This window comes from Bos javanicus, chromosome 4, assembly GCF_032452875.1.
Source record: "Bos javanicus breed banteng chromosome 4, ARS-OSU_banteng_1.0, whole genome shotgun sequence".
NCBI classification, from domain to species: Eukaryota; Metazoa; Chordata; class Mammalia; order Artiodactyla; family Bovidae; genus Bos; species Bos javanicus.
In genome coordinates this window covers 61,444,919-61,469,547 of record NC_083871.1, presented here as the reverse complement: position 1 = coordinate 61,469,547, position 24,629 = coordinate 61,444,919, and the positions used below count along the sequence as shown (strand labels likewise).

At 37.1% G+C, this 24,629-nt stretch overlaps 1 protein-coding gene across 8 annotated transcripts in view; it reads left to right on the top strand.

Annotated features, from left to right (window-relative positions):
* Window positions 1-20,443, top strand: part of ANLN (anillin, actin binding protein) — a 175,424-nt gene extending 154,981 nt beyond the window's left edge. For all 8 annotated transcript variants that reach the window (XM_061414132.1, XM_061414130.1, XM_061414131.1 and 5 more), the window contains 4 exons: window positions 6,968-7,054; window positions 10,329-10,436; window positions 15,057-15,229; window positions 18,114-20,443. In XM_061414132.1, the coding sequence (XP_061270116.1) occupies window positions 6,968-7,054; window positions 10,329-10,436; window positions 15,057-15,229; window positions 18,114-18,237 (492 nt within the window). In that variant the 3' untranslated portion in view covers window positions 18,238-20,443. The remainder of the gene's footprint in view (window positions 1-6,967; window positions 7,055-10,328; window positions 10,437-15,056; window positions 15,230-18,113) is intronic.
* The last annotated feature ends 4,186 nt before the right edge of the window (window positions 20,444-24,629 follow it).

Genomic DNA, 24,629 nt, shown 5'->3' with positions numbered 1-24,629 from the left:
ATAGGATAGTACTAATAATGAATTCCCTGTCGGTATTCAGGGAATTCAGTCGGTAAAGCATCTGCCTGTAACGTGAGAGACCCAGGTTTGATCCCTGGGTGAGGAAGATGTCCTGGAGAAGGAAACGGCAACCCATTCAAGTATTCTTGCCTAGAAAATCCCATGGATGGGGGAGCCTGGTGGTCTACAGTCCATGGGGTTGCAAAGAGTCGGACACGACTGAGCAACTTCACTTTTCTTTTTTAAGGTTATAGATATCTGATGTAGAGACTGGCATTCTGGAATTTAAATTATGAATCTCAATGAATCACACTTTCAGATCCTTTCTTTGAATAGAGAATCCAGAATAGTCATAGGTTTTACTGTACTTTTATGGATAAAGGGAGAAGGATATCCCACAATTCATCTTCTGACTTAAAGAAATCTCATAGATATATGTACCTTCCAGGAAAAAGAGATGTCAGTTTAAATAGTATTAGGACAAAAAACTGTAAAGTAGAACAACTGACTAGCATTGTAGAATTTTGAAGTTGTAGGAAGAATGATTAGGTATTCTGGTGTGTCCAAAGCTATCCTGGTTTATACCTGTTGGCCTGGTGTGATTATTAACAGGTATAATTATTCTCACTCAGAAGTATCTTGGTGTATAAAAAATTACAAAGTAACCCTGATTATAGAGTACATTTTACACCTGTTAATAATAATCCTTGAGGTGCTGATAATTTTAAAAGACACTTTTTATTAAACAGAAAACAGAATACGATCACACATTTTCACTTCTCCACACTTGATAGGGCGTAGTAACATTGACGTCTGTGAATATTCTCAGTTCACTTCAGGACAAGCTTCTCACCAAGAATATTGTCTACTTTTCCCAGCTTTTCACATTTTCTTCTCATCTTTCTGAGATTCTTTTTACAGGAGCACTCTCTTGGCTAAATGGTAGAATTCTCTTAATTAGCATTGAGAGGCTAAGAGCTTAACACTGACAATATGGAAAAGAAAATGGTAAGGAAATTTATAACTAATGCAGTTAATGAGGCATATGATGTCTTGACCCTGATTAGCATTGTAGAATTACATTATAGATGCCTTTGAAGTTCAGAAAGTTGAAAGTTTATTTTATGAAATTAGTCTGTTGAAATTATACTTTTTGGTCAAGAATTCTCCCTTTTTATCTTTATTAGGGTGGAGGAGTAAATTTTAATAAACTAACCTTCCAGTTAAAACTTTCAAATTTAGACTGAACTATGATTATTCAAACCAGAGTGTCATTCTTTTTCACTGGGCAGCAGGAATGACAGAGTTAATCATTCCCCTTTCTATCTTGACCCAGAAGTCAATATCACTTTAAATATTTCTCCAACTGAATTTTTCTTATATTTGTAATCTTTAAATTCATAATTATTTTATATTATCACACATACTTAAGCTCTTTTATTATTTAAAAGATACTTTTGGCCTGAGGTCTCTTTGCTAAATATTAATATACTGGTGAGAATGATTTATTTAAAATATTTATGTGAATATTTTCATACAAGATAGAAAGCGTGATTTTATTTGGAAGAAAATACCAATCCCTCAAACTTCCAAGCAGTAAAAGCAACAGAGTCTCAATTTAGGCACTTAGTTTTGTCTGTCAATTTATGCTCCATGTATTTTAAAGCTATGCTATTGGGTACATAGATACTTAAGATCTTCTTGATGAATTGTTAACACTTTATCTTTCTGGTAGTCATCTTTAAGGTCTATTTTGTTTGTTATTAATAGAATTACATCAGCTTTCTTATGATTAATGTTTGTATGGTATATCTTTTTCCATTCTTTTTAATTTTTCCTGGACATGCCATGTGGCATGTGGGGTCTTAGTTCCCCAACCAGGGATCAAACCCGTGCCCCCTGCAGTGGGAGGGTGGAGCCTAACCCCTGGACCACTGGGAATCCCCTCTTTTTCCATTCTTTATTCCTAACTTGTCTGTGTTCATATATGTCAAATTTATGTCTCATAAGCATATTTTATGGTCATGTTTTGTTACTGTTAAACAATTTTTTGTCTTTTCATTAGAGTGTTTGATACATTTATATTTAATGCAGTACTGACAGGGTTCAGTTCAGTTCAGTCGCTCAGTCATGTCCGACTCTTTGCGACCCCATGAATCGCAGCACGCCAGGCCTCCCTGTCCATCACCAACTCCCGGAGTTCACCCAGACTCACGTCCATTGAGTCGGTGATGCCATCCAGCCATCTCATCCTCTGTCGTCCCCTTCTCCTCCTGCCCCCAACCCCTCCCAGCATCAGAGTCTTTTCCAATGAGGCAACTCTTCACATGAGGTGGCCAAAGTACTGGAGTTTCAGCTTTAGCATCAGTCCTTCCAAAGAAATCCCAGGGCTGATCTCCTTCAGAATGGACTGGTTGGATCTCCTTGCAGTCCAAGGGACTCTCAAGAGTCTTCTCCAACACCACAGTTCAAAAGCATCAATTCTTCAGTGCTCGGCTTTCTTCACAGTCCAACTCTCACATCCATACATGACCACAGGAAAAACCATAGCCTTGACTAGATGGACCTTTGTTGGCAAGTAATGTCTCTGCTTTTGAATATGCTATCTAGGTTGGTCATAACTTTCCTTCCAAGGAGTAAGCGTCTTTTAATTTCATGGCTGCAGTCACCATCTGCAGTGATTTTGGAGCCCCCAAAATAAAGTCTGACACTGTTTCCACTGTTTCCCCATCTATTTCCCATGAAGTGATGGGACCAGATGCCATGATCTTCGTTTTCTGAATGTTGAGCTTTAAGCCAACTTTTTCATTCTCCTTTTTCACTTTCATCAAGAGGCTTTTTAGTTCCTCTTCACTTTCTGCCATAAGGGTGGTGTCATCTGCATATCTGAGGTGATTGGTATTTCTCCTGGCAATCTTGATTCCAGCTTGTGCTTCTTCCAGCCCAGCGTTTCTCATGATGTACTCTGCATATAAGTTAAATTAGCAGGGTGACAATATACAGCCTTGGCGTACTCCTTTTCCTATTTGGAACCAGTCTGTTGTTCCATGCCCAGGTTGGGTTTAGTCTATTACAAAGCAGGCATACTTACACTACAGGCTAAATCTGGCTCTTGGCCTTTTTTTTTTTTTTTGACAAAAGTTACTTTTGTCACAATTAATGAACTGATATTGATATATTATTAACTAAAGTTCAGCAGCCTGTTTTTGTAACTAAAGTATTGAAACATACTCATGCTTTTTTGCTCTGTAGCAACTGTTCTTTGTTCATTTGTTTTTCCTCTCTTGACTGCTTCTGAGTATTTTGGTAATCATTTTTCTTTTCTGTTGGCTTTTTAGCTGTACCTCCCTGTATTGTTTTTCAGTTATTACTGAGAATTACAATATGCATCTTTAGCCTATTACTGTCACTACAGTCTACCTTGAAATACAATTACACTTTATGTACCTTGCAAGTGTTAGAACCTTGCATTTGTCCATTCCATTATGTTTTACTTCTACCCTTGTTATACACCCCAATGCACTGTTATTTTTTCAATCAATTTTTAAAGGAAATTTAAAAGTATTGTCCTTTGTATTTACCAGTTGTTATGTTCTTCATTCATTTCGTAGAGTCAGACTTCCGTGTGGGATTATTGCCTTCTTAGGAAGAAGTTTTTTTGTTTTTTAATTTCATTATAGCATAAGTCTGCTGGAAATGAATTCTCTAACTTTTGTTTATCTAAAAATGTCTTTCTTTACATTGTCTTCATTTCTGAAGGACTGCTAGACTGACAGGTTTTTTCCTTTCACCCATTCTTTTAAAGTTGCCATTTTATTGTTTTCTGACTTTGTTTCTGATCATCAGTCAGCCATCAGTCTTATCTTTTCTGTTTTTTAAAATTTCTATTATTTTTATTTTTATTTATTTGGCTCTGGTGTGTCTCCACTGCTGCTCGCAGCCTTTCTCTAGGTGCGGCAAGCAGGGGATACTCTTCATTGCAGTGCGTAGGCTTCTCGTTGCGTGGCTTCTCTTGTTACGGAGCATGGGCTGTAGCTGTGTGGGCTTTAGTAGTTATGGCACATGGGCTCTGTAGTTGCGGCTTATAGGCTTAGTTGCCCTGAGGCACGTGGAATCTTCCCCAACGGGACTGAATCCCTGTCCCCTGCATTGGCAGGCAAATTCTTAATCACTGGACAACCAAGAAAGTCCTGTTTTAATTTTTTTGTCTGTGCCAGTGCAGATTGTGGGATCTTAGTTTCTTGACCAGGGATCAAACCTGGGCTCCCAGCAGTGAAAGCACCAAGTCCTAACCACTGGACTGCTAGGGAATTCCCCTTTTCCACTGTTAATATTTAAAATTTTTAAAATTTGAGACAGTTTGACCCTAATCTGCCTAGGTGTGGTTTTCTTTGTCATGCTGGGTCATTTCTTTTTCATCCTAAGTTAATGAACTTTATGGAGCTCTTTCTAGTTCATGTTTTATAAGTTTTGGCAAATGCTTAGCCATTATCTCATCAAATATTTCTTCTGCCTTGTTTTTTATTCTTTCTAGGACTCCAGTTGAATTGTATGTTGGACTCTTGATTATGTTCCTACAGATCTATAGCCCGCTTTTTTTGTTTGTTTTTAATTCGTTTTTTCTTTTGTGTTTCATTTTGGGTCATTTCTATTTACCAGTCTTTGAGTTTATGTCTTTTTTTCTAATGTGCCCAGTTTCCTGTAAAGCCTATCCAGTGAAAGTCTATTCAATTTCAGCTTTTTTCTTATTCTAAAATTCCCATTGGGATTTTTTTTTATATATATTCTTTAGAGTTTCCATTTCTCTGTCGAAATTCTCCCTTTTCTCACCCATTTTTGTCCTTCTTTTCCTCTAAATTCCATAACAAAATATAAATGTCCTTGTCTTATCATTCTAACAACTAGATCATCTGTGGACCTGCTATTGACAGGATTTGTTTTCTTTTTATTAAAGGCCACCTTTTCCTGCTTTTTCATGACTTGTAAAACTTTTAAACTGTAGGCTAGATGTTAATATTATTAAAAAGCAGTAGAGTCTGAAGTAGGTGGTGATAATACCCTTTCGTCTCTTAGTGTAATCAGTAGTGGAGCTGAAACGGGGTTTTGTTACTTGGGGTCAACTCTTCTGTTTTATTTTTTTGCTTAAGAAGCAGTTTATTTTTTACAGTTCTGCAGACTAGAAGTCCAAAATCTAGGCTTTGAAGTGGGTGGGTTCTTCTGAAACCCTCTCTTCTTAGCTTGTAGATAGCTGTCTTAGGTGTCTTTCACATGGTCTTTTCTCTGTGTGTCTAAATCTTCCTCTGTTTATAAGGACACAATCATATTGGATTAGAGTCCCTCCTGATGAACTAATTTAACCTTGGTGACCTCTTTAAAGGCCCTATCTCCAAATATAGTCACATTTTGTGGTATTGGGAGTCAGAACTTCAACATGTGATTTTGGTAAGGGATGGATGGAGAGGGGACGCAGTTCAACCATAGCATGGTTAAAGCTGTAGCATGAGTTTTAGGATTATAAATGTTGGAAACATATTTGTTTCTAAAAAATAAGAAAAAACTTTATGGGTATAGAATGATTCAACTTTAAAATAAGCAATACAAAATTCTGTTTTCAATAACTTGTTGGTTTTGTAATTTAGCTTATGTTTATTTTGGTTCAAAGCAATGTGATTCCAATGAAAGAATCAGATTCCTTTTTACTCATTCCTCACTAAATGGTTCTGGACACGATGGCAACGTGAGATTTCCATTAAAATATTCATCCTTATCCTCACCATTATCATCAAGCTAACAATTATTACCTAATGACTATTTTAAAGAAAATTTTATTTGGAGGAAGATTGCTTTACGATATTGTGTTGGTTTCTGTTGTACAACAACCTGAATTGGTTATAAGTGTACATATATCACCTTCCTCTTGAGCCTCCCTTCTTACCTAATGATGATTGATGTTGAACATTTTTTTCATGTGTTTGTTGGCAATTTGTATTTTGATTCTTTTGGATAAATTCTGAGAAGTGGGGTTGATTTATTTTATGATAGTTCTGTTTTTAGTATCTTGAGGAACCCTCATACTGAAAAGATTTTCATTTTGATGAAGTTTGTCTATTTTTTCTTTTGTTGGTCATACTTTTGGTATTATATTTGAGAACCACTGCCAAGTCCATAATCACTGAAGTTTTACTCATCTATTTTTCTTCTAAGAATTGTATGGTTTTTTACCCCTATATTTAGGTCATTGATCCATTTTGAGTTAATTTTTGTATGTGACATGAGGTAGGGATCCGACCTCACTCTTTTGCATGTGGCTGTCCAGTTTCCCCAGCACCATTTGTTGAAAATACTGCTCTTTCCTCATTGAATGGTTTTGGTACCCTTGTTGAAAATCAATCTGGGTTTATCAATGTGTGGGTTTATTTCTAGACTCTCAGTTCTATTCCTATGGTCTGTATGTCTATCCTTATTCCAGTATTACACTGTTCTGATTACTGTACCTTTGGATTTGAAATTGGAAAGTACGACTTTGAAGATTGTTTTGGTTATTTGGGGCCTCTTGCAATTACATATGAATTTGAGGATTAACTTTTCCATTCTGTAGTTCACTGTTCTTTGTTGCTGAATAATATTATACTGTTTAAAAAAGCCAATTGGTTTATACCATTTTCTATCAAGTATGTTCTGTTGATAGAGAATGGATAAACACATGTATTGTCTTCTTAAATCTGTTTTCTTTATCACATTAACTTGGGACTTAGGGTTCTGTTTTTAATCAGGCTCTATATTGAATGAATTTATTCTTCAGAAGCATTTGTTGCTAAGAAACCAGTGGCTTTTTGGCCACCTACTTTATATTCCAGCTTTAGAAAATACCGTGTTTTCAAGGCATAATCTTTATTCATGCTATTCATGATTTAAACATGTTTTATCAAGAAAACTTTTACAAATAATTTGCTCTCTTTCCTCACAGGTACCCTTTTTATCTCCTTTGGAAGGTCATATTTATTTAAAAATAAAGTGTCAGGTGAATTCAAGTGTGGAAGAAAGAGGTTTTCTAGTAAGTAACATCACTGGATCTATATTTATATTTTTTTCCATCTTTTGAAGTATAGACTTGGTTTCCCATAGGAATGAAAGTCTGTGTGACTAAGCAATTAACTGGTTCAGTAAAGGTCTGTTGCATGACCCTGCTATGCCTGTCACTGTGCTGGTGTTGGAATGTAATGGGCTGCAAAAAATAGTCCCTCCACTTAGAAATTTGTAGTTTAATAGGGAGAAATACAATGCAGTACTGTAATGGGAGAAAGCATGGAGAGCATGGATGCAGACTGGCAGGACACCACGTCTTAGGTATGTGTGGGAGGGCTTACTGGAAGCTATTGGAAGTAACTTGTAAACTGGCAGCTGAACAAGTCAGCCAGGGGAAGAGAGGAGGGAGATGTGCTCCAGATGAAGGAAAAGCACGTACCGTGGGCTAGAGGCCCCTTCCCTCTCTCACCCCCACCAGAGAAATACATGACACATCTAGATAGAGGCAGGTATTTAGAGTAATGCATTTAGAGTCAGAATGTGTGTGCGGAGGAAGGGCAGTGAGGCAACTGATTGGGGCGGGGGAAAGTGTATTTAGGAGAAATGAGCCCAAGTGTCTGAAAGCGTTTTAATGACTTTAGCATGAAGCCAGTGGGGTGCTCTTATACGGTTTTAAGCAGAGGACTGACATCAAATTGGGAGTTTAGGAAGGTCGTTCTGACTGCTGTGTGGAAGTAGACAGGGGAGTAAGGACCTGAAGAAGACTAGCGAGGAGACTGAATTACTCCTTGAGAGAGGGAATGGTGGCTGACAATCTGGGTGGAGTGAAGGACTCATCGTGGAGGGATGGAGGAGGAAGGGCAGACCTTAGTGGTTTGTTTGTAGGGGTGGAGAAGCAGAATTAAGAATGTCACCCAGATCCCTGCCTTGCACAATTTGTTGGGTGACTATACTGAGATTAGGGACCCTGGGGAAGGAGCAAGTGTTTGTGTTTGTGATGGAAAGTGTTTTTTCCCCAAATTTAATTGTGGAAAATTGCAAACATACAGCAATGTTGTTAGAATTTGAATGCCCGCATACCCAGCATCTAGGTTTTGCTGTTAACATTTTTTACTGTCCTTGCTTTATCATGTACCTACTACCGAGCTATCCTTCTAGCGAATCCTGAAAATATATTTGTGGGGCAGAATTTCAAAATATATCGTGGACATTAGCATGTTCCCCTGAATCCTCAGTATCCATCCCCTGAGTTTTTATACAGGCATACATCTATGTAACCCAGATTTCTATTAAGTACAAAATACTGCCCCAGAAAGTTCCCTCATGTCCCTTGTCAGTCAATCCCCACCCAAGGGAGAAAGTTTTAATGGTTTAAGTTTTAGACGACTTGAAGTTTAAATTCCTAGAGACATGTTTCAGAGGTTTGAGTTTGGTACTCAAGATAGACATTTTAGATGAGATGAAGGTTTGGAAATCTGCAGCAGAGTGGTAGTATTCAAAGTGCAGGCAGACTTGAATAACCAGGAGAACACTGACATTTAAGCCACAGACCTAAGAAGAGAAGACTACAGGGCGGGCAAGGGATAATTTAGTATCATGGTTGCCAGGGGAAGAGAGTCTGGAAGAAGGAGTGATCAAGTTAGATAAGGATTTATTGGAGACTGTTGGACTTATTTATGAGATGGTCATTCTGGTCTTGCCAGGAGCAGGAGCTAGATTGCAAATGTGTTATAAAGGGTGTGGAAGATGAAGAATGAGAGTGTAGAAACTCTTTGAAACAAAGTTTGGCTGCAGTGGGGTAAAAAGAATGTGGTACTTGCAGAGGTATGTAGGGTGAAAGAAGGATTTTGTTCACATTTTATTAGGACTGAAGAGACTTGAGTGTGTCTGTAAATTCAAATGGGTGGCTTCCAATAGGGCCAAAGAGGGTGAAGATAGAGGCAATGGGGAACTTGCACTAGGGTTAAGGAATAACGCATGGAACAAAGTCATGAGAGTGAGAGCAAAGAAGATCCAAGCCACGGTTCATGATCTTGTACAGAATTACACTTTTTCCATTATCAAAGGAGAAAAGTATGTGTGTAGAATATACAGAAGATTGTGGGTGTGGTACAAGATGTAGAGAAAATCTAATAGCTTTGGTTTTCTTTGTGAAGCAAGAGTTTGAACTGTATGACAGATATCACAAACCAATTTGTAGTTGCTGACATAGGGTATGGAAGGAAGAGCTAGACTGTACAGGAAGTCCAAGCTGCCAAGATGACTGTAAATCAGACTTTGTAGCTTTTACACATGTAAATCCAGCAGATGGCACTAGATATTCTTGGAAGAGTGTTTTTGTAAATATCAGACTTGAACATAGTGTACGCTTACTGATCTTTTCCTTTAATGTAAATATAATATTTCCACATCTTGCTTTAGATACCTTTAGCATCTGATAGACTCTTATGCCAACTGGTTCTTTTGCCTATAAGGTCTGACCTGTTTAACTTTTGAGCTGGGCTCTTAAGTAGTTTAGAGTTATATCTTTTCAGGTTAACTCTGTCTTGAATCCTAGAGCCCACTCTTATTGCATCCACACTTATAGAAATATGGTAAAAAAAAAAAAAAAAAAAATTGCTCAGGACTCCCACAGATAACTTCTGTCCCCTCTCTAAATTGTGCCTTTTAATTACTTCTAACCTCTGTTTAAAAATAGAGGTAGTAATTGAAATTAAAGTTACTTGGTGCAGTTTTCTTTCCTGATGTGCCAGGGGCAGCTGAATCGAAGGAGACTACCAACCAGTGAAACTCTAAGTGATTCTAAAATGGTGCTTGTCTAGCTCTGCCAGTACTGATGAGCGGCAAGAAAAGTACATTCTGCATTAGCAAGAAGGTTCCAGTTCTTCTTTGTGATTGTATATTGTCATTTAATTTCCTTGGCCTTCAGTTACCCTAGCTATAAAAATGAAAAATCTGTCCTCTTGTTATTTTTCTCTGATTATAGTAGGGAGTAATGATAACTTGGTATTATTTTTATCTATCAAATTTTTCCTTTTCTATTACCTTTGTAATGTAAACACAAAAGGGAGCTGGTGAGTCATTTGTACTAACTTTGCTCTTGAGATTGAAATAATAAGACTTCTGGCCTTGATACAGAGTAGAATAAAAAAATAAACTTAAGTACTTTAAAAAAAAAGGAAAAGAAAATCATGCAAGTTGATTTTGAAGTATGAAATATGTCAACATACTGAAGTTTAATGTGTAGAAACATTTAATTGATCCTCAGGTTTCTAAAGTCAGTATTTCATTGACTTTTTCAGACCATATTTGAAGATGTTAGTGGTTTTGGTGCCTGGCATCGAAGATGGTGTGTTCTTTCTGGAAACTGTATCTCTTATTGGACTTATCCAGATGATGAGAAACGAAAGGTAATACTAATACTGATGGTCAGTGGTGAAAGTCCTGACTGACTTTCAGGTAATATTTTATGCAAGTGTTCCCTGTGGCCATAAGCCACCCAAATTCTGCACTCAGGTTTATTTACTAAGCCATTAAGATGTAGTGAGTGTGTGTGTATATGTGTGTGTGTGTGTGTTAGAACTTTATATCTTGTTCATTCCCTGTGATTTGACCACTCTTTAAATACCTTAAGGCATATATTTTTCTTTTTTTTTTTTCTGGAATGTTTTATAATATTTTTAATTGATTTTTAGTCAGAAATATGTTAAATTCACTTTTGTATTTTATTAACAGTTGATTTACCTAAATTTGGGATAAAACAGAAATGGAAAACCACCATAGGAATATTGTGATTTTAGTTTGTTTCTAAAATTTGATAATAGAATTTTATGTAATACATTACGTCTTATTTTTTAAAAATTTAATGTTATTGCCCAAGTGTGATAATTTATTATCCAAAGACTGGAAAATAGAAATAAGCAGAATAATAAAGTAAACTCATCTATAAAAGATAACTACTGTTCACATTTTGGTTGTAGATCCTTCTAAATTTTTTAAATGTATACTATATAATAATAATAATTATATATCCATTTATGAATCTTTTTAAACAGAAAATATCATATCTTTTTTAACTTGATTTTTACTTGATAATGAACGTCCTGATACCTTTCCACATAGGTAAAAATATATCTATGATATTACATTAGATAACTGTATGTGTTACATTGTAGCCATGTAAAATTTTAAGATTTATTGTGAAATATTTGGAACATTCAAAAAAAACATAATTTCCACCAGCCTCTGTATTATCAGTCCAGTTGAAGCTCCTTATATAATTTTCTCTCCTTCACAGAGATAACCCCTATCCTAAAATTATTTTGTTCCCATGTATTTCTTTAAATTTTTTTATATGTGATATACATAGATCAGATCAGATCAGATCAGTCGCTCAGTCGTGTCCAACTCTTTGCGACCCCATGAATCGCAGCATGCCAGGCCTCCCTGTCCATCACCAACTTCCAGAGTTCACTCAGACTCACATCCATCGAGTCAGTGATGCCATCCAGCCATCTCATCCTCTGTTGTCCCCTTCTCCTCTTGCCCCCAATCCCTCCCAGCATCAGAGTCTTCTCCAATGAGTCAACTCTTCGCATGAGGTGGCCAAAGTACTGGAGTTTCAGCTTTAGCATCATTCCTTCCAAAGAAATCCCAGGGCTGATCTCCTTCAGAATGGACTGGTTGGATCTCCTTGCAGTCCAAGGGACTCTCAAGAGTCTTCTCCAACACCACAGTTCAAAGGCATCAATTCTTCGGTGCTCAGCCTTCTTCACAGTCCAACTCTCACATCCATACATGACCACAGGAAAAACCATAGCCTTGACTAGATGAACCTTTGTTGACAAAGTAATGTCTCTGCTTTTGAATATGGTATAAGCAGTGTATTATTGCAGTTGCATATTTTGAAACATTTTACAAATAGTATCATACTGTGTATAGTGTTTTGCAACTTGCATGTTTGAATCAACATGATTTGTGAAGTTAGTGTTGGCTGGTGTGTGTAGCATGTACGTAGCTCTAGTTTGCAGAGCTTTACCCATCTTTCTCTGTACTGAAATACTCCATTATAAGAATGCATCACAATCAATTTATACACTTCTCTTATTTATGGGCACTTGATTATTTCAAATTGTTGTTGTTATAAACAGCTCTGCTATGACTTAACTATATGGACCAGTGCTCTTTCTTTATTTAAATTGGCGTATAATTGCTTTGCAGTGTTGTGTTAGTCTCTGCTGTACAATAAAGTGAATCGGCTACATGTATACTTATCACCCCTCCCTCTTGGACCTCCCTTCCACCCCTAACCCCCATCCCACCCATCTGGGTCATCACAGGGCACCAAGCTGGATCAGAGCTCTTTTCTCGATTTTGTATCTAGTAGCAGAATCTCTGGTTTGTAGGGTTTTATACGTCTTCAGTTTAGCTAGATTTTGTCTGGTGAATCTTGAAATTGGTTGTGTAACGTTCTGTTCCCACCAGGAGTTGTCAGTGTTCCACATCCCAGCAACATTTGTTGTTTCAGCCTTTTAAACTCTGATTGTGATAGGTGTAAAATGTTATTTTACTGTGTTTTTATTTTAATTTTCCTTGACTGAGCATTGAGCAAGCATCTTTTCTTATGTATTTTGGCCACTTGTTTTTCTAGTCTTTTGCTTGGCATATGCTTTAATTTATCCTTATAGTATCTTTTCATAAACAGAATTTTTAATGCTAAGATAAATCTGTCAGTTTATTATTTTATTGTTTGCTTTTTTGTGTCTTAGTTAAGAAAACCATCTCTATAGTCATAAAGAATATACTTCCTTATGACTTCTAAAAATTATAAAGATTTATGTTTAACATTTAATTTACCTGGAATTGATCTCCCCCACCCCCTAATCTGGAAACCCCATTGTGCCAGCATCATGGGATGATCCATTCTTTCCCCACTCATCCACATGCTGTTTCTGGCATGTATCAAGGTATCGTTTTATATGTGGGTCTATATTTAGGCTTTCTATTCTGTTTTCTTTGGTCTGTATCTCTCATTCTCAATTACCATAGCTGTAAAATAAATCTTTAAGCCTGGTAAGAGAACTCTCCTAAGTTGTGTTTTTATTCAATAGTGTATTTATCTTTTACTTAAACACACACACACATACACACAGAAATAGATGTACCTATATATTTAACTTTTTATAATTGAAATGTACCCAGAAAAAGAGAAATTAGTAAGAGAGAAATACCTTATTAATTTCCTTGTTTCATTTATCCTCCACAGCACACTTTTGTTCTCATTGGTTTGCTAAGGTATTTTAAAGCAAATATCACATTTCATATTATATCATATAATCTGTGAGTCAAGGTTGCCAGTTCCTAGCATTGGTAGATATGCTAGGAACTCAAGGAAGCCAGGTTTCAGGCTAGCCTACCATTCTGCACTCTTCCTCATTGATTTTGGCCTATGAAGGTTTCTTTTGCTGTCTTGCAAGTTCAGTTATCTAGCATTTGGGGGGTTTTCAGAGGACTCTCAGACTACTTAGTTTTCCATACTTGCTGGAAACATAATGTTATTATTTGTTTTAAATAGTCCCCTACTACTGTCATTTAATTTGTTTCAATCTTTTCAGCAATTACACCTATATAAGAGTTCCCTGATGGCTCAGTGGTAAAGAATTTGCCTGCCAGTGCAGGAGACAGGAAGATCCCTTGGAGAAGGAAATGGCAACTCCAGTATTCTTGCCTAGGAAATCCCATGGACAGAGGAGCCTTGGCAGGCTATAGACCATGGGGTCACAGAAGAGTCAGACATGACTTAGCGACTAAACAACAGCAGTACCTATATAAACATCTTCTTGTACCTATATATTTACTTAGGATAAATTTCTTTTAGGTGAAGTTGTATGGTCTGGATATGTTCATTTAGAATGTTTTTTGATCACTGTTACTAAATTATCTACCAGTAATAGATCATTTTATGCTTTCACTAGCAGTGTATAAGAATTTGTTACCCCCAACCAATCAATATTGGTTATTACTATTCTTTTCAGACTTGGTCAATCTAATGTTTTAAAATGATATATTTCATTCTAATTTTTTTTTTTAATTACTAATACATTTGACACTTTGATTGGCAGTTTCTAAATTGTTTGGGCCCAGGACTTCCCTGGTTAAGAATCTGCCTGCCAATGTAGGGGACATGGGCTCAATCCTTGGTCTGGAATGACTGCATATGCTGTAGGCAACTAAGCCCATGTGCCTCAGTTACTGAGCCCACATGTTGCAGCTACTGAAGCCCCTGTGCCTAGAGCTTGTGCTCTGCAGCAAGAGAAACCACTGCAATGAGAAGCTCAGGCACCACAATGAGAGAGCAGTCCCTGCTAGCTGCAATTAGAGAAAGCCCGTGCATAGGAACCAAAACCCAGTACAGCCAAAAATGAATTTAAATAAATAAATAAATACATTGTTTGGGCCCATGCTTGTCCCTTTTCCCATTTTTCAGCACCATTTAGTCTTGCAATTTTTTTTTTTTTTTTTTTACTCTCATACTGTAGGAATGACATGGCTTCTAAAAATCCAAGGCAGTACTTTGGCCTGATCTTTTAGAGATAGGTAAAAAATATTTACAGATGAAATACTATGTCTAGGTTTCTATTTGTAGAAAGGGAAGAAGTAAGAGGGTTTGAGACAAAAAGGGTTGAATGTTTGTTTCTATTTGTTAGAACTGATTAATGGGTACATGGAAACTTCTTATGCTGTTCTTTTTACTTTGTATCTATTTTAAGTTTTCCATAACAAATGGTTTGTTTTTTAAGCTGGCTAAGATGAACAGTTGACATTTTTGGTTTCTATTTTTATATCCAGCAAGAAATAATCATAAATATTAAATATGTTTCTCTAAATACAGTGTAATTAAGTTTTAACTTTTAAATTAATGGTTTTCTTATTTTAAGTTGGTATCAAGTTGAATACTGCTCAGTGCTTGCTGACTTAAATGGTCTTATTTATTTTCTACTAATCATATTTTTAAAAAATTTGTTTTAAAGAATCCCATAGGAAGATTAAATTTGGCCAATTGTACCAGTCGGCAGATAGAACCAGTCAACAGAGAATTTTGTGCAAGACGCAACACTTTAGAATTAATTACTGTTCGACCACAAAGAGAAGATGACCGAGAGACGCTGGTCAGCCAATGCAGGGACACACTCTGTGTAACCAAGTATGTATTGGGTTATAAATGTTTCTATCAACTTAGTAATTGATTGCCCACTATGTCCTTACCACTGTGAGAAATATCAGAGACTGTCTTTGTCTTTGAAGAGGGTATGCTTTAAGAATGAGAAGACAAAACACATACACAACAGTAAGAGAGGAATGTAATAACAAAATTAATATAGCTAAGAAAAACACAGCATTCAACTTATGTCTTAGTTTATCATGTTTTCCAGCATACTTACAGTTTAGCCATTTTCGGGGCAGTTAGCTAATATTCTTTGTGTTAAGTTTGAAGATTTCATGTGTAATTGGTAAGTCAAGTATTATTTAAAGAGATTTGACACATCCCTGCCTGTCCCTTCCCAAAGTACCAAAGTACCTTCCCAAAGTACTTCACTCTACTCTGAAAATTTCTGGTTGGTGATGGATAGAATAAACTACTGGGAGTGTCAGTTTTTGTTAACCCTAAACTTAAGTATAAGATGCAGAAACTTATTGCTAAGGGTCTAAGATTCTTTTGCCTGAATGCCCAAGAGAAGCTTGCACACCAACTTCAATGTAAAAAATTGTGATTAGGGACAAAAGTTAGAATTTGACAAAATCTCTGTTAATCAGATTGTGGCTGAATATTTCAGACAGGGAGATGGGTAGAATGGCTCCATGAGTTTCTGATGTGGAAATGTCAGATAGCTTAGGCAAGAGACACTCTATTAAAATAGAACAAAGTTGCCCCAATACCGCCATTTTGTTTTAAAACAGAGAGAAAGGGGACCCGTTCCATGGGAATTCTTGATGTCTAGATTGCTTTTAGATTAATTTAGTTCATTCAGCTCATCCACTCCTTTCCTTTGGGGGTCTTCTGTGCAGCAGTGACCTCATTCAGGACAGGAGAGGCAAATTGGATTTATAGTCACTTTCTTTAGTAGCTACCCTGTCTGTGGCCATAGTCAATAAGGGAACCAAACAAAATTCAGTCACCAAGTACTTCCTGACCACCATGGCCCTTATAAACATTACTCACATTTTTCATAAAATCTTCTTTTACTTGTTACATAAACCTTCCCAGATTTCTCCTTCGACCTTCTCCTATGGTGGAAATAGTTATATCACATATTGTTCTAATTATGCTGTATTTCACTTGCATGTAATTTTTCTCATTATAACATTATCATAATTTGAGTGGACCAAGCATTTGAGAGAGGCCCATTCTCAATTCAGTCTTGACTGACTGAGTCTTTTAGCTTTGCTTTGTGGCTTCTTAAAACTTATTTCACTTTTTGATTGTACCTTTTGCAGAGTATATACATTTTACAGTTATACGTTCTCCTTTGCCTTATTTATCTGTTTCTCCCCAGGGCCTTTCTGACCTGTGCCTTTTATCTAAATTTAAAGTATCACATTTTTATTTCTACAAACCAACCTTGCTATATTTCCCTCCTTCAATGCAAAGTATTTATCATCTGATCAGTAGTGCCTACTTTGAAATATAGATTAAACATTTGAACTAGAAATGCTTCATCACATGGCAAAGCAGTATTGTGCAGTTGAACCCTGAGAGGTCAACAGACCTAGATTTAAATCCCGACTCAGTGACTGACTGATGTAGGTTTAAATCCCAACTCAGTGACTTACCAAATGTGACTATGGCAAGGTATTTAACTTTGCTGGCTCTCTGAAATCTCCTGTGTCGTAAGAGAAGAATAAACTCCACAGAGTGACAATAAAGGTTAATGAGTAGATCTACTTAACATGTTGTCATACACGCGGAATGAGCTCAACAAATGGTCGCTATCTTTATTGTAAATGTGTTCTCTCCATTTACTAATAGATGATCAGCTCAGGGCTTAATCATGCTTATACCATTACTAGTACCAATGTGGAGAAATTATAAAGATGTAGAAGTATAATACAACAACCTTCTAACACCTGGCTGTAGTCTAGAAGAATGGTCTGGCTTGTGACTTAGGGAATTTCCCTCTCCCCTACCTTCACTTGCCCTGTCAGCTGTTCAACTTTTAACTGAATATGGATGTAAAGAAGAGATTCCTGGTGTGAACAGAGAGATTAGGGTAGACAAAATCTTAGGATCTTTAGATCACTTATTGTAAATACTGTACTCTACTAACACAGTGGGGCAAAAAAAAAAAAAAAAAAGGAGACAGTATAAAATAGTATTATCTGTAAGGCCAGGTGAAAGTCCGTGAGTCTGTGGAGCTCCTGGGGAGCCTGAGTCAGGGATCTAGAGGGTTGGTCCCCATATTCAAGTCTGTGGTGTGCTTGTTCTTCTAAGAGGTGACCCACCCACCCTCAGTGACTGTCTTGGCACCAGCAAATTGTCCAATCATATCACCTGTGCAAGATTAGTTACTGTCTTTGATGTGAAGTTCCATCATTTTCTAAATGTGATTGGTGTGAGTTATGGCTCAGCTAACCAATCTGCAAGATGATTTTCTTTTATTGTAATTGGAGAAGCACTTTACTATGGATTCCTGATTTGGCATCCATTAAAAGAGGGCAAGGAGAAGGCAATGGCACTCCACTCCAGTACTCTTGCCTGGAAAATCCCATGGACGGAGGAGCCTGGTGGGCTACAGTCCATGGGGTCTCGAAGAGTCGGACACGACTGAACGACTTCACTTTCACTTCTCATTTTCATGCACTGGAGAAGGAAATGGCAACCCACTCCAGTATTCTTGCCTGGAGAATCCCAGGGATAGGGGAGCCTGGTGGGCTGCCGTTTATGGGGTCGCACAGAGTTGGACATGACTGAAGTGACTAAAGAGTTACTCCTTTTACTGTTTAGGCTCCCCTCACTTTACCCCACAGTAAGAGTACTTGGAGGTATGGAATAGGGGAAAGGATCCTGATCTTTTTGTTTGTTCCTGTAGGAACTGGCTATCTGCAGATACCAAGGAAGAACGGGATCTCTGGATGCAAAAACTCAATCAAGTTCTCGTTGATATTCGCCTCTGGCAGCCTGATGCTTGCTATAAACCTATTGGAAAGCCTTAAACTGTGGGACATTTCCATGTCATATAGAGGTTTTCTGACGTATGTCATAAATGTATCTTAAGAGCATCAGATTTGCTGGTTGCATTTTATGCTTTAAATACAAAAAGATATGTGCCAATATTCATTCACTACATATTATGCAGTATTTATATTTTTTGTATGTAAAACTTCACCGGATTTCACTTCTGTTATTCATAAATGATTAGTAGAAAAAAATTTATTATAGTTGATTTTGCTAAATTTTAATTTAAAAGCCTCATTTTCCTAGATATCTGATTATTCAATTATTCATGATAAAACATTTGTTTTAAAGTAAGGAATTTTGAATTGTCTCCTTAGAGCTGTGGGTCTCAAAGTAGAAAGATCTTCCATGATTGGAGACAGAAACCTCTGACTTGACCATTCTTTCTCTAGCCTGAGTACTTTTTTCTGAAGATTGTGGTCATTTACTGATCATGATATATCTTGTTTCTAGAGCACTGAAAAAAATTCTAAGGGACTTTGCAGAAACATTTTTAGTAATGGAGGTAAGAACCTTTTAAAAATAGCAAATGCATATTAGTTTGAAGCTTATGGCTGCCATCAAATAAGACATGTGGACATGGGGGATATTGTGTGAGATTTGGGGGTTAAATGTTTTATTTAGAAGACTTAATCACATGGTTTATATTTACTCACTTACTATAGATGCTGTATGATGCACATTTCCATGGAATACAGGCTTTTAAAAATAACTATTTTTGCTATATAGCTTACAGGCTCCTCAAATATACCTGGCAAATTACTTCTTTCTGCTCCTGTAATAAGAATAAATGTAAATTTGAAGACTCTTTCTGTAAGAAAAGTAACCCTCACCAAGCTGCTATGGACTAATACTTTGCTTGCCTAAATCCGTGTCTTTTTTTTTTTTCACATCCATATATGACGGTGTCTAGAAACCCATTATGAAAATCACTTGAAAAACTGTTAAGTCATATATTACCTTTAAAAGCCTAATGCCTTTTTTTTTTTCAATTATAAAAGATTATAAATGTAAACCACAGGCTCACCTTTAAGTACACTTTCAATTTCTTTGAATTGTTAGTTATTGATGGCCTCATTTATAAACACTAAATTCTGTCACCTCCTGTCATTTTATTTTGTATTCATTCAAATGTGTTTTTTCTTGTGTATATTATAAAACTATATTTTATTATCTCCTACGTAAATAAATACTTGCAAATGACTTAAGGAATTAGCTATTTAAGAAATACTATTAAATTGTGCTGTACAACTGCTCTGCATTCTAGGCTGTGGGCTCCCTCAGGGAGTTGTACTGACTTCGTGAGGATATTTCACCATTTTTTTACCTCTAGCCCAGAGCTTAGCTCATTGTGTGTTCTTAGAGTCCCTGTTGAGTGAGGAGGTGGGTGAAGGATCCATTTCTGAGTCAGTTTGATGGTACTTGGACGCACATCTGAGGAGACAGAGGATGATTCCCAAGTGCTTAGCAGAGACTGAGTAGATAAGTAACATCACCAGCCAAAACAGGATATAGATTTGGTGGGATTGGTGACAGGTTCCCTTTTATTTATTTGTAGGTTTGTGTTATTTTTGAATAAGTGTTATACGTCATTATTCAAAAATTCAAAAGACAGAGAAGTTAAGTGAAAAGTATGTCTTTTCCTCTTGTCACAACCACTTTTGCCTGTTTTGCAGTGTCCTCCTAGAGAGAGTCTGTGCATATTATTGATTCATCATCATATTTCTTTTCTTTTGTTCATTAAAAATATTCCATCCCAACCTAGAGATTGTCATACTGAATGAAGTGAGTCAGACAGAGACAGAGAAATATGGCAAGACATCCCTTGTATGTGGAATCTACAAAGAAATGATACAAATGAACTTACTTACAAAACAGAAACGGACTCACAGACCTTGAGAACGAATTTATGGTTGCTGGGGTAAAGGATGAGAGGAAGGGATAGTCAGGAAGTTTGGAATGGACATGAACACACTGCTATATTTAAAATGGATAACCAACAAGAACCTTCTGTATAGCACAGGGAACTCTGCTCAATGTTATGTGGCAGCCTGTATAGAAGGGAAGTTTGGGAGGGAATGGATACTTGTGTATGTATGGTTGAGTCCCTTCGCTGTTCACCTGAAACTATCACAACATTGTTAATCAGCTATACCCCATTACAAAATAAAAAGTTAAAAAATATTCCATCTGTACTGTTTAAGAAAAAAGCCCAAGAGTATTCCTTAGCAGGCATTTTATTTTAGTATATGTAAAGGGGTATATAAACCTCAGTTTTAGAAGAAATTTAAGGTGATTATGGAACATATGTTAGAAATATGTCAAACAGTAGAAAATACTGCTCTGAAAATTTCAGTGTCATCTGCCTGGGGTGTGGGGGCAGATGTTGAAACATTAGAGTCAATACAGGGGTATGATGTGGAAAGAGAAGCCAGGACAAAAAGAACATGATCTTTAGGGAAGAGTGAAAAATGAGTGACTAACAGTTGTCTTCCATGAAAGAAATACAAGGGCGATGTCTGCGGAGACCAAAGGAGGATCTTATGATCTGACCACAAAATCAAAAAGTGGGTTAAAGAAAACAGGTGAAATTTGGAGTGGTCAGTTCGATAAAAAGGTTCAGCTGAAACATCAAGTTACAGCAAAATCCACAGAGGAAAAGATTGACAGATTTGATTGCATAAAAAATTTCCTTCCTGACAAATTTAAACAAAGTCTAAGCAAAGTTGGATTATAAGCTTCAGACTAGGAGAAAATATTCACAACATATTTGATAATCCAAGAAGTAATATACAAAATATATAAAGAGCTTCTTTGATTGGCTATCATCATTTGAACATTTACTATGTACCAGGAGATATTATTGGTGTTTCACATACATTATCTCATATAATCTTCATGTGACTGTATGAAATAAGCATTGAATGAGGAAACTAAAACTTAGGTAAGGCAACATGCTTATTAGCAAGTGGCAAGCCAAGATTTGAACCCAGAATCCACATACTTTATTATTATACTGTGATGTTTCTCAAGTTAATAAGAAAAAATTTATCCTAAAAAGGAGTCAAATATCACTAGTAGAAAATGCACACACACACACACACAAATCCAAAGAACCAACAAAATATAAAAATGATACTAATAAGCAAAAACACAAATTTAAATGGCAGTGGGTTATTGGCCCTCAGATTGTTGGAACTAGTCAGTGTTGCTAAGAAACCTGTACTCTTGGTGAGAATGGAAACTGCTACAACCTTTTTGGATGACAGCTTGGCATCCTCCAGTAATCTCTATGCTAACACAAAGGATCAGTATGTCAGATCATACTTACATGCGTCAGAGATCTTATCCATATAGAGCTTTACTCATAATTTCGAGAACACAAGTGATCAAGGCACTGGCTAAAGCAAGAAATCTGAAAAACCCTGCATACCTCCTGGACCTTTCATTCCTTCTTTGAACAAGTAGTAGATAAGATCGCTCATGAGATTTGTGAGACATCAAGCACAGCAGGAGCCTAGAGGCAAGGCAACATGTCCATTTTGTGCCCTATATAGTTATATAGCTGGTGTGACTCTCAGGAGTCTTGCCTCATGAATCCATAAATTCTGTTTACCATAAGCATTCTTAACCAGCCACATCCTACTAAGAGCATTCCATAGATAAGAGATCTAGCAAATATCATTAGTCTTATCAGCCAGGAGGTCATTTTCAGCACATTTGCAAAAAATTTATGTGTCACCTGCCTTCTTTCTTTCCCAGAACCCCAGATACTTTAACTCCTTCCTCCCCACTCTCTTCAGATGAACTTTGAGGTGAGCAAAGACACATAAAAGGATGATCCTTACTATATTGTTTTTAAAGAGGAAAAATAGAGATAAAAAGGGAAGAAAATTGGAAATAGCAGGAAATCATGGCACACTCTTTCTACAAGAAGAAAAGGAAACCATGTATATGTATATTGATATAACTTTTCAGAACAACTTATGGGCGAAAAGGATATGCCCTGCAACATGAAACTGTATATGGAACATACAAATACACAAATACCCAGATGAAAGTGGGGAAGGAACCACACCAAATTTTATATGGAAAGTGCAATGGAAAGAGGTTGGGAGTAGTTAGTGCAGGATGGAGAAATGCTTTGACTTTTGACTCTTTCTAGAATATTTGATTTATTTACAATGAAAATATTTTCATTTTGCTCATGTTCATGCACTTGTAAACACTTTAAAATTTAAACTCAGAATGAAACTTTGAGTGGAGGACTGAGTAAAGACTACAGGGTATTGGATTGAGAAGGGAAAGGTACAATGAGACAGTAGTTTGGTGGGGAAATGTTGAGGAAGGGTATTTGTTACTACACTGATGGGGAGGAGTCAAAGGTGAGGGAAGACCTGAGGATAGTGGGAAAAAGGAATCCAAGAGATGGAGGAGGATGAATTTGTGAAGCAGTTTGAAGGGTGACAACCTAGAAGACAAATGGAGTTTAGACCCCATCCCAGCAGTCAGCGTGTTCATGGGAACTTTGTGACCAAGTAATGAAGAATTGGGGCACCCAAACTACACAGTCATGTAGGACTGGACATGACTGGAGTGATCTGTAGGCTTTGCTCCTCTTTCATGAAATATACTGGCTACTGAGAGCCACATGAAGGCTGAGGCAACTGCAGTGTGGAAAATTCCACAACTGTTTGAACATGAAGCTGGAGCAAGACTAACTATAGCAGAGTCTCTAAACCCTAACAGTTTATATCATAGAAAGAGACTGAACCCTGAAAGCATGTATGCCCCTCTCCCATTTTCAGGAACCACCAGCAGGCCCTGCCACTACTTCTAACTCCTTCATTTTTTCTTTTTTTTTTTCCATAGGCTTTACAAAGATGTCTGTTTCACGGAATTTAAGCTGCTCATTTTGTCAGATGAAAAATTAGAGGTGAACAATAGCTTACATTTCTAAAACAGATAATCAGTTCTATTCCCCTAGTTCCATAAAAACAATGTAAATACGAGCTATTTATACATCTTGGTAGGGAATTCACATAATGCTGGTGAATTCCATGACCCTTAGGCTTCTTCTCCTCTCCAGTTACTCTGATCTGTTTTAATCACTGGCCACAGGAGTGGAGTGGCGTTGGGAGTCTATGGTTATTTGGTATGGTCATTTGTTTTATTGCTTGCCCTTTCAGTTCACTCCCATTTCTCCAAACATAGAATCAAAGTTTGAGATTTAAGCCCTTAAACCTGTAGGAATCCCTGTCGGCTTTTTGCATAGGCATTACTCAAGTTCTGAATGAGAGTGAGTCTGGTGTGGAAGGTGCCCAAAGCCAACTATTCCCATAGAGACAGCAACCCAGAAGCGCTGGTCCTGCCCTTGCAAGGAATCACCTAGCGCTGCTGTCGCCATCTCGCTCAGCTGTGTCCACGGGTCCATGGAATTAGATCCCAGAAAGGCAGTTCCAACCTTAAATTGCTAAAACCTTTTGGCAATGGGCTAATTGCTTTTAAAACGGGGAGAAAATAACAGATCCACTTTAAAGATCTTGCAAGTGGAGAATCTGTCCACAAAGATTCCTATAAAAGTTAACTGGAAAAACTGATGGACATGGGTTACTAAGGACTAACTAGGAAAATGTCAGTAATCAGATCTCAGTAAAACCAGGACTATCAGTTTATAGTTCCCTTAGTTTTCGGATTGTCACAAGTGGAGTTAATCAAACCGAAAAACTAAAATAAAAAATAAATGTGGGAGCCATAGTGATAAATGCAACCTCATCCATGGTCACGGAGCAGATTGGTTACACTGGGGTTCAGCAGTCAGTGATGCTGAAGCTGACAGGAAAACATTCCTTCTCCATTGCCTGCTCCTGACTGTTCCAAGAGGGAGTCTCAGTTTGGGTCTGTGTGCTTGGATTTCTATTCTTAACTAATGTCCCCAACAGAATCAGGGGCCTCAGGTCACACACCCTTTATCTGGTAAACTGGCTCAGTCCCTCCCTGGGTTGTATTATTATTATATTATATACTGTATTAATACAATATAATACAATACAATATATTTTATTATATATTTCACAGTTGCCTCTCATTTATAGCAACTGCTAGTAGCTTTGCTTTTTTAGAGCTAACTCCTTTTTTGTTGAAAGCAGAAATAGAAGAGCCACCTGAGTTGCAGAAAAGCCGCAGAAAGGATTTGTTATTTTGCCTTGAGAGTCCAGGAAAACAGCTATTTGAATTGTCCCTTTTCTTTTCGTTTTGGGAGGTTTTTACACACCAGGAAAATGACATAGACTCTATTGACACAGTAAGTGTGTCTTGTTAAAGCTGTTCAAGCGTTGAAGTCTCAGCTCCCTAGCAGACCTTTGCGTGG